The following is a 10,465-nucleotide window of genomic DNA, read 5'->3' on the forward strand; positions in this document are numbered from 1 at the left end:
ATACCTAACAAATAACAGAGGTGGGATTTGAAAGAATCAAAAAGATGCCGACTGAAATTCACCATTGGTTAGTGGAGCGTTGTTCTCAGGTGGAACCTGGGCTTTTGCAAGTTTCCTTTGTCCTCCAGGACGTGCAGTACGCGGACATCGACTACATGGAGCGGCAGCTGGACTTCACCCTCAGCCCCGAGTTTGAGGGGCTTCCAGCTCTGATTACTCGAATGAAGGCCGACGGGATGCGGGTCATCCTCATTCTGGTGAGTCCCTGTGTGAATGGGCGGAGTCTGTTTGGAAGAGTGAATGGGATTTGGTGCAGAGAGCTTTATACTTGTGTTTTCTTCCATGCTATGAGTAGAGAAGTTGAGGTTCAGTAAGAAAAGTGTATTTCCCTGGATTCACAGAAGCTCTACAGCTTAGGTGGAAGCTGATGCCTCTGCTCTTGAAGAGTTCTCCATTTTTCTACCCTGGCTTTGGTTTTCTCACCCGACCCGTGCTTTGATTTCAGGACCCAGCCATTTCTGGCAACGAGACAAAGCCCTATCCCCCTTTCACGCGGGGTGTGGAGGACGATGTCTTCATCAAAGATCCGAATGATGGAAGCATTGTTTGGGGAAAGGTATGCTCTGAGCAGTGAGCCACTAATCCCCACACTGTTAGTGTGTTTGTACATTTTTTTTTTTCTTTTCTGTTTGGACTCTGAGGTCAGAAGTTGTCATTTTCTCCATCAGTATTTGTCACCACTGTTAAGGAATTTTAAAGGAATGTTTGTGCATTGTGAGACCCACTTTTCTTTAGATCAACCCTAAAAGAAAATCAAATTATCACCTCTAGGACATGGTTTATAGTTTCTTAGGAAATGCCATATAAGAGAGATTATCTAGTGCATTGCTTTTAAACATTTTTCTCTTCACAGGTCTGGCCTGATTTTCCTGATATTGTTATCAACAGTTCTCTAGACTGGGAAAGTCAAGTGGAGGTAAAGGGCCTGTATGGATGTTGGGTGAAATCAGGGTTGCCAGGAAGGTGCAGCCATACTTAGGATACTGGACATCCCCATGGCATGGGCATGGGCGCGAGATGAGGAAACTTACATAGGGAACATGTTCTGTGTGTCTGTCTGTGTGCCAGTCACTTTACATGCAATATTTTACCCCAGTTGGGAGGTAGATATTATTATACTTTGCATAACGAAGACTCAGAGAGCTTAAATTACTTCTGTCCATGCTTTTAGGTGACAGAGTGGTGATTTCCAATCCAAGGCTGTCAGATTGAAAACATCCATGAAATTTCCACTGAATGATACCTCGAAGAAACAGTGCCTTTTGCCTGAATTAGTGTATTTATTGTTGTTTTCATTATTGTTGTATTTGCAGTTGTTTTTGCCTTGCGTATCCCTTTTAAACAGTCTCCCACCCCTGTCTTTAGTGATTGGGTAGTTTTCTCTATACCTCTTTTTTTTCATGGACAGGCTTTTCCATCTTCTCTCTTACAAATCCCCCCATCTTTCCTTGGGTTTCCCAACTTTGATCTTATCTCCCAGTTGCCAGCCATCTGTTAAAACTTGCAGTCTCCTGGAAACAGGTTCTTACTTGTAATGGATCTCAGATGAGGATCCAAGGGAGAGAACCTAGCTTGCTGTAATCTCTGTTGCTTCTCGCAGAAGATCACTTGAAGTTTCATGGTCCAGGCAGCCCACATGGACATAGGAATCCACCAGAGAAGTTCAGGGTCATGGGCTCCTTGACTTTATTTATTTAGTTTTTAGTATTTTCCGCCAGCTTAATGGCGTATAATTAACAAATACAATTGTATATATGTAAAGTGCACAATGTGATAATTTGATATACATATATATCATGAAATGATTATGAGAATCAGGTTAAGTAACGCATCCATCATTTCACGTATTTGCCATTTGTGTACTGTGTGGTGAGAATGTTTAAGATCTACTCTCAGCAACTTTTACGTATACGACACAGTATTATTAACGACAATCACCATGTTGTACATTAGGGTCAGAAAGTATTCATCTTATAAATGAAGGCTTGCCACCTTTGACCAGCATCTCCTCATTTCCCCCACCCCCTGACACCCAGTAATCACCACTCTACTCTCTGTTTCTATGAGTTCAACTTTTTTTTTTTTTTTTTTTTTCAGATTCCACATATAAGTGCGATCATACAGAATTTATCTTTCTCTGTCTGGCTTATTTCACTCAGAATAATGCCTTCTAGGTTTATCCATTTTGTTGCAAATGGCAGGTTTTCCTTCTTTCTCATAGCTGAATAATATTCCATTGTATGTATAGACACCACACGTTCTTTATCCATTTGTCTGTGGACAGACACTTAGGTTACTTCACCATCTTGGCTATTGTGAATAAATGCTGCAGTGAACCTGGGAGTACAGATATCTCTTCAAGATGCTGATTTTGCTTCCTTCAGGATATATACCCAGAAGTAGAAATGCTGGATCATACAGTAGTTCTATTTTTAATTTTTTGAGGGAATGCCATACTATTGGGTTGGCCAAAAGGTTTGCTCTGGTTTTTCCGTAACATCTTATGGAAAAACCCTAATGAAGTTTTTGCTAACCCAGTATTTTCTGTAGTGGCTGTACCAATTTACATTCCCCCCAGCAGTGTACAAGGGTTCCTTTTTCTTCACATCCTTGCCGACACTTGTTATCTCTCATCTTTTTCATAAAAGCTGTCCTAACAGATTATGATTGTGGTTTTGATTTGCATTTCCTTGATGATTAGGGTTGCTGAGAACCTTTTCATGTACCTGTTGGCCATTTGTATGCCTGCTTTGGAAATATGTCTGTTCAGGTCCTTTGTCCTTTTTTTTTTTTTTTTTTTTTTTTTTTTTTTTTTTTTTTTGAGTACCTCGTGCCTCTCACTGTTGTGGCCTCTCCTGTTGTGGAGCCCAGGCTCCAGATGCGCAGGCCCAGCGGCCATGGCTCACGGGCCCGGCAGGCGGACTCTCAACCACTGTGCCACCAGGGAAGCCCCTCCTTTGTCCATTTTTAAATCAATATATTTGTGGGTTGTTTTTTGTTTTTTTTGCTATTGAGTTGTATAAGCTTATATACTTCCAATATTAACTCATCAGGTATTTGATTTACAAATATTTTCTCCCATTCTATAAGTTGCCTTTTCATTTTGTTGATTGTTTCCTTAACTGTGGAGAAGCTTTTTAGTTTGATGTAATCCCACTTGAATTTTTGCTTTTGTTGCTTGTGCTTTTGGTGTCAAATCCAAAAAATTCATTGCCAAGACCAATGTCAAGGAGCTTTTTCCTGTGTTTTCTTCTAGGAGTTTTATGGTTTCAGGTTTTCCATTTAAGTCTTTAATTCATTTTGAATTAATTTTTGTGAGCAGTGTAAGATAGGAGTCCAGTTTCATTCTTTTGCATGTGGATATCCATGTTTTTCTTTTTTCCTAGATTCATCCCCCGCCGCCGCTTTCCCCCCTTGGTGTCCATACGTTTGTTCTCTACATATCCACATTTTTCTAACACTGTTAACAGAAGACTATCCTTTCCCCATTTGTGTTCTTGGCACCCTTGTCAAAGATTAATTGACTGCACATGTGTGGGTTTATTTCTGGGTTATTTCTATTCTGTTCCACTGGTCTATGTGTCTGTTTTTATGGCAGTACCATGACTTTTAAATCAGTATGCTGGGGAGAGGGTCACTTCAGCAATCAAGGAGTTGGCTACCACTGTGTGAGCCCTACAATGCATCCACCATTAGAGGCAATACTGCCACCTTGAGGGCATTTGGAAATCTGTGGGACAGTTTTGATTATTGCAAGGGGAGCACCAAGTGACATTTTGTAGGTAGTGACCAGGGATGCCCAACTGCAGGGGATTTTCCACCAAGAATTCTCCTGCCCTAAATGCCAGTTGTGCCCCTGATGAGAAATACTTCATTAGGGGGTCGCAACGTTTGTTAGGTAGCACATAAGATATTCTCAATAGATAGAATGATTTTAACTATTTATAAGACCCACTTGATGAGATTAGTGGGCCTGAGGCCACTGGATCTGAAGCTTAGATGTTTAATACAGTAAGCCTGGCATGGAGCCTAGGAATTGCATCTTGGTAGCACACAATGGATTGTGATAAGTAGTCCTGGGACCAGACATGCAAGTGGGTACATCATGAATTGAGGACTAGGGAAAGTGAGGACAGAAGCAATGAGGCAAGAGTGGAATACAGACAGGAGTGAGGCAGAGCCAGTACCTCGGAGAACAGCAGAACATTTTTAATTTCATGGGTAAGGGTCAGAGCACCTTTTAGTGGGGTTAATAAATCATAGTCAAGTTTCTCACTTGTATCTCATTTGGGATTCAGTTATCACTTGGACACGGCTGGTATTGACTCTGTTTATTCCAATTCTCCACTTCCCTCCCCTACCCCATGTTTCTAACCCTGCCTGAGCTGGAGCTCTCTGTTTCTAGTGAAAGGTTCTATTTTGTTGGGTCCATTTTTCTACCACCATTTTCTAACAAAAAGGCAACCTTGGCATGCCTCCCTTTCACGAGATGCTCAGTGGTGTGGCTCACTACCTCAGAAGTTCTCTGTGAGCTGGATCCCTGTACACTAATCCATCTCTGGTTTTTTCTTTGTGTTCTTTTTGGCCTTTTTTCTAGACATTTGGATTCCACTTGCCTTTTGCCTATCATGTTTAGGTACTGGAGGTTCCCTAGACCAAGTCCTTTTTCTGTTGTTTCCTCCCCACCCACACTTTTGCCACCAGCATTATTTAGCTTTTTAACTCTTGAAATGCACTGATGAACACAGAGGAAGCAATTTACTGAGACATACAAAGGACCATAAAGCTCCATAACAAGCATCATAGCTATATAGAAATTTAAGAATATTTGCTATTGCTAAGTGGTGTGAATTTACAGTTATGCTCTGAACATTTATCTTATGTCAGCTACTAAGCTAAGCATGGTTGGGGAATACAAAGCTCAACAAGGGCCTTGCTCTCAAAGAGGCTATAGTTCAGGAGTTATACCTTGGGTCCATTTTCCAGGTTAAACTAAAGACAGTTTTTTATTATTTGAAGAAGATAGGAGAAAGGGGAGTTAAAACTTCCTCTTTAAGTCCTCCCAATTTAGTTGACACACAACTGCACTTTTCAAGTGATTCTGAAACCATAGAAAACCCAGGTGCATATCAGTTAGATAGTCTTATGTAATAAAATGCAGTCTTACCTCTCACCCTTTTTTCCTACTGGGAAAGAGATAGGAGAGGATCAGCTGGATGTTTCTTTACAACCTGTTGACAGTGCATCTGCTGTCTGCCCCTTTCAAGCTGCAGTCTCCCTGGCTCATGCTTTGTCTTTGAGGAGTGCTTAGGAAATCGTAGGACAGAAGTTGAGGGGTGGGTATCTAACGATGGAAAAAGTAAGTTCAGGGTGTTGATGGCTACCATTCATGTTGATACAAAGAGGAAAACAGTCCGTGGATGCTTTCCAAATGATAAGAAGGTGTCTCATTTGTGCTCATTTCTGTTCTTTGAGCTCATTGTATTTCAAATAAGCCAAGAACATTACTTAAGCTCATAACTTTGGATTAACTATCACCACACAGTATAGGCTTTGCATGAGTTAAGCTTTTAGGAAATGCCTGTTTTCTGTCTAATATATTTGTTTGGAACAAATAAATTGTACTTACTTTTTACAGCAATACCGAGCTTATGTGGCCTTCCCAGACTTTTTCCGTAATTCAACCATCTCATGGTGGAAAAGGGAGTTGAGAGAAATGTACACCAATCCACGGGTTCCAGAGAAGAGCTTGAAGTTTGATGGCATGTGGATTGTAAGTGTGTGTGTTTGTGTCTGTGTACATGGGGATAGGTGTGTTTCTATCTCTGTGTGCCTAAGCATATGTACTACTGACCTTTAATCAAAAGGGGTAATAATCATCCAGGAAAGACTTTGGACACATCAGACTGCACTTCCTCCAATCTGGAGTGGACCGTTCTGATACTCCTCATACCTTGTACCTTGTCTGAAGTTCTTGCTGTAGAATTCCAAGCTGATTACCAGGAATTCCTTGGAACGGAGCCTGCCTCACACCCTGAGTGAGAATTTTTTTTCAAATCCACCAGCCAGTCATTCTGTAGGGCTTAATTGATCTTTTTCAAGCTGGATTTGATGAATCTCCCTGGGCTGGTATCTATGGAATTACTGGATGGTGAACAATTATTCTCTACTTCCTTGTCTCTGAGTTAACAGTATATAATTCTTTTTAAAAGTAAAGTATTCCTGTGTCTGACATTTCTAGGATATGAATGAACCGGCAAGCTTCGTGAGTGGGGCAGTCCCTCCAGGCTGCAAGGATGCCCGTCTGAACCACCCTCCCTACATGCCACGTAAGGACCCTTGGCCTCCTCTACTGGCAGCGCCATGGCTGCAGGGAGTGAGCTGCAAGAGTCCAGCAGCCAGGCATTTATCCTGATGTTCAGGGACATCCTGACTGACACTCTGGTTTTGGGGGGACCAAAGAGAAACACACTCCAGAAATTTTACCCAGTTGGGTGTGGGCAAGTTATTGGCCCCTTTGGGTAAGTTTCTCAAATTTTTTTCAAAAAACACTTAACTGTGGTGATGTCTCCAAAGGATCCCACAGTTAGATGTCTTACTTCTTCAGGCTCATGTTAATCCCTCCACAGGAATTTATTGTGTCACCAGTGGGTGGAAAGTAATGGCCTCACCTTATCATGGAGTCAATGACTTTGGCGTTGTACTTGTGTTCATATCTTGGCTCTGGAAATTATACTCTTCTATGAGTTGTATGACCTTTAGCAGATTACTTGCTATTTTCTAATCTCAGTTTTTTAAACTGTAAAAGGAAGATAATGATATCTTCTCCATAGAACTATGATAAGAATTACATAAAATAATGTACATGTTGAAAGCCTAGGTTGGAGCCTGTCACTCAGTAAGTGTTTGACAGCTGCGTTCTTCCCCATGCCCCTGCTTTCTCCCGGGGAACCCTCCGGGGCCCTGGATGTTGAAAACACCTGTGAGTGCCATTGTAGCTCAGAGCCGGGCATGTTTCCATGCCCCTGCGGAGGAGAGGGACCCATGCAGGGGTCAAGTTAGTCTTACGATCCAGAGTCCAATCCCATGAGGAGAGGTCAAGGATAAACAGGATCAGGTAGGGGTGGATTTCACATCACTAGATCTTTCTCCTCAGATCTGGAGTCCAGGGACAGGGGCCTGAGCAGCAAGACCCTGTGCATGGAGAGCCAGCAGCTCCTGCCTGACGGCTCCCCGGTGCGGCACTACGACGTGCACAGCCTGTACGGGTGGGCCCAGACCAGACCCACGTACGAGTGAGTCATCAGCTGCCTTCTCCAGTTGGGACAGCCTGCAGGGACAGCCAGGGACTGATGAAGCTACACTGCTCGTCCTTTCATTCCCTCTTCCAAGAGTTAAGAAGACTTTAATTATAGCTCTGTCGTAATTCTCATTTATTAAATACTCATGAGCATGGAGCCAGACCCTGTGATCCTAGTTAGCAGGACAGATTTAAATAAGGCGTGGTCCTTATTTAAGTAAGAGACTAATAGTCCTAGTGGAGGAAATACACGTGGAGACATAAGTAAGTTTATCACGCAGCGTGGATGATGCTATAATAACTTTAGTTATTGTAAGGGAACACGGAGGACTGGATACCTCTTTCCTTTTTCTCAAGTGACTCATCTCTATTAGAATTTATTTTTTGTCACTCTTGTTGGGTAGCCAACTGGTGTTCTACTTAATTATCACCGTCCTATTTAATGTGCTCATTCCGTGCTTAATAAGAAGTATCCTAAGGAAAGCCTTATAAAGGAATTCATCTTCTTCTTTCCCAAATATATAGAACTAAGTATTAAGTAAATAAATAGCAAAATTTAGTGATTACTTATTATTTTTAGGTGATCTGGTGAGTTTATTACATTGTGAAGTTTTTTTTTTTATATGAAACACTATAAAACACAATGTAAAGACACAACTTTTAATATTATCACCATCATATGGAGTCAGTCAGTGAGGAACCTCATGGCTTAGATTTCCATATTCCCTTCTGTGACACAGGACATATTTTGTCACCATGCCCTAGGCTCAGGAGCTCTGGGAGGAGGAGGTTTGTGGCCTTTCCTCACCTGCTGTGCCCTAAATCACCCTCTTGTTCCCCTCCGAGCAGAGCTGTGCAGGAGGTGACGGGACAGCGAGGGATCGTCATCACTCGCTCCACTTTTCCCTCTTCTGGCCGCTGGGGAGGACACTGGCTGGGTGACAACACAGCCGCGTGGGACCAGCTGAGGAAATCTATCATTGGTGTGTGGGCTGCTGGGAGAGGAGAGGAGTTGGGGTCTTCGATCAAGGCTTCTCCAAGGAGGGAAGAGGAGGCAGGTCATGAGTGCCTTGTCTGACACAGCTGTGGTTCTCGTTGCAGGCATGATGGAGTTTAGCCTCTTCGGCATATCCTTTGTAAGTGTCCTTTGGATTACTCCTAATCACCAAGCAGATGGTGGTATCTTTCAGAAATCATTAACAGGCCCATTTTATTCTACCCTGTTTCAGACAGGAGCAGATATTTGTGGATTCTTTCAAGATGCTGAATATGAAATGTGTGCTCGCTGGATGCAGCTGGGGGCCTTTTACCCCTTCTCGAGGAACCACAACAGCATTGGGGCCAGGGTAGGACATTGAGCTCAGAGCTCAAAAGTTCTGTGTCACCAGGAACACAGACTCCCTTTTTGAACTACAAGTAATGTAGTCTATATTCCCCAAGGACATCTTCAAAACCGTTAAACCCTCATGTTTCTTTTTTTAAATTTGATATACTTATATATTGTGAAATGATTATCACAGTAGGGTCAGTTAACACCTCCATCATGTCACATAATTACCATTTCTTGTTTGTTGTGAGAACAATATCTACGCTCTTAGCAACTTTCAAGTGTATAATACAGTATTGTTAACTATGGACACCATGCTGTACATTATATCGCCAGAAATATTTAATTTATAACAAGAAGTTTTTACTCTTTGACCAACATCTCCCCATTTCTCTCACCTCCCAGCCCCTGATAACTACCATTCCAAGTCCTAAGAGGGAAGTTTATAGAAAAAGGAAAGATATCAAATAAGCAACCTAACTTTACACACTCACAAAAAATTAACTCAAAATGGACTAAGACCTGAAACCATAAAACTCCTAGAAGAAAACATAGGGAAAAATCTACATGACATTTGTTCTTGGCAATTTTTTTTTTTGATATGACACCAAAAGCACAAAGAACAGAAGCAAAATTTAAAAAGCGGGACTACATCACACTAAAAAGCTTCTGCATGGAATCAACAAAATGAAAAGACAACCCACAGATTGGGAGAAAATACTTGCAAACTATGTATCTGATAAAGGGTTAATATCTAAAATATATAAGGCACTCATACAACTCAATAGCCAAAAAAAAAAAAAATTGATTTAAAAATGGGCAGAGGAACTGAATAGACATTTTTCCAAAGAAGATATACAGATAGCCAACAAGTACATGAAAAAATCCTCATGTTTCAATGAATCAGTATTCTTTCAATTTGGGCATTGTACCAAATGTATACCCCACCCCCCATTTCTTATGGGGAATTTTTTCAGCTATCCTGGGAAAGCTTCAGTGACCTCTTTTGGTCTATTAAAAATATTCTTTGAGTCTCATCTGTAGTCATCGTTGGTTTAGCTTTGTTTGATCTTCATTTGGAATAAATGTTCAGTTATCTCCTTTATGTCCCCCAGGTCCCCTAAGTTGAGCCCTGAACACTTTTTTTTCTCCTTAGAGGCAAGACCCTGTGTCCTGGGATTCTACCTTTGTGACTATCTCCAGAAGTGTCCTGCAGACCAGATACACCCTGTTGCCATATCTGTACACCCTGATGCACAGGGCCAACACGGAGGGCAGCACTGTCGTGCGGCCTCTTCTCCATGAGTGAGTGTATAGCGAGGATACCAAAGACTAAGTGATAATTTTATTCTATATGGTGGCAGTTGAAGAAAACAATTCTTCCAAATTAAAGGCATGACTGCCTTTGCCAAAAGCTGTCTAGGCACAGACTGTACGTTATGACTCCTTTTAGCATGGTGTCAGTCACACCTTAGATCTTTAGTAAAAGACTACTGATTTTTTTTGAAAAATTTCAAAATGATATACAGTACAACACAGAATAATTTCTTTCTAATTTGGGCCTGTAAAGACCTACGTATCCTTTATAGTAGTTCAGGTCACGAATCCAGGGGGATATCTGAGGAATGGAGGCCATTCTTGCGTTGAAATGTGCTGTGGTTAAGAAATGTGTGGAGACATTGATAGATGAGAACGTGTCTAAATCCAACCATTTCTGGGGTTTGAAGAACATGACATGTAGAAAGTGAGGATGTATCTAATTAAGGTTGACCTAGGGA

At 41.6% G+C, this 10,465-nt stretch overlaps 1 protein-coding gene across 1 annotated transcript in view; it reads left to right on the top strand.

The window, feature by feature from the left end:
* LOC103081817 (maltase-glucoamylase, intestinal) overlaps positions 1 to 10,465 on the top strand; it is a 78,849-nt gene that overhangs the window by 51,932 nt on the left and 16,452 nt on the right. Inside the window, exons 31-40 of the mRNA XM_007466633.1 lie at positions 129 to 257; positions 506 to 616; positions 914 to 976; positions 5,699 to 5,833; positions 6,302 to 6,389; positions 7,217 to 7,355; positions 8,210 to 8,343; positions 8,462 to 8,496; positions 8,590 to 8,706; positions 9,844 to 9,992. Of these exons, the coding sequence (XP_007466695.1) occupies positions 129 to 257; positions 506 to 616; positions 914 to 976; positions 5,699 to 5,833; positions 6,302 to 6,389; positions 7,217 to 7,355; positions 8,210 to 8,343; positions 8,462 to 8,496; positions 8,590 to 8,706; positions 9,844 to 9,992 (1,100 nt within the window). The remainder of the gene's footprint in view (positions 1 to 128; positions 258 to 505; positions 617 to 913; positions 977 to 5,698; positions 5,834 to 6,301; positions 6,390 to 7,216; positions 7,356 to 8,209; positions 8,344 to 8,461; positions 8,497 to 8,589; positions 8,707 to 9,843; positions 9,993 to 10,465) is intronic.

This window comes from Lipotes vexillifer, unplaced genomic scaffold (genome assembly GCF_000442215.2).
Source record: "Lipotes vexillifer unplaced genomic scaffold, Lipotes_vexillifer_v1.1 scaffold71, whole genome shotgun sequence".
Lineage (NCBI taxonomy): Eukaryota > Metazoa > Chordata > Mammalia > Artiodactyla > Lipotidae > Lipotes > Lipotes vexillifer.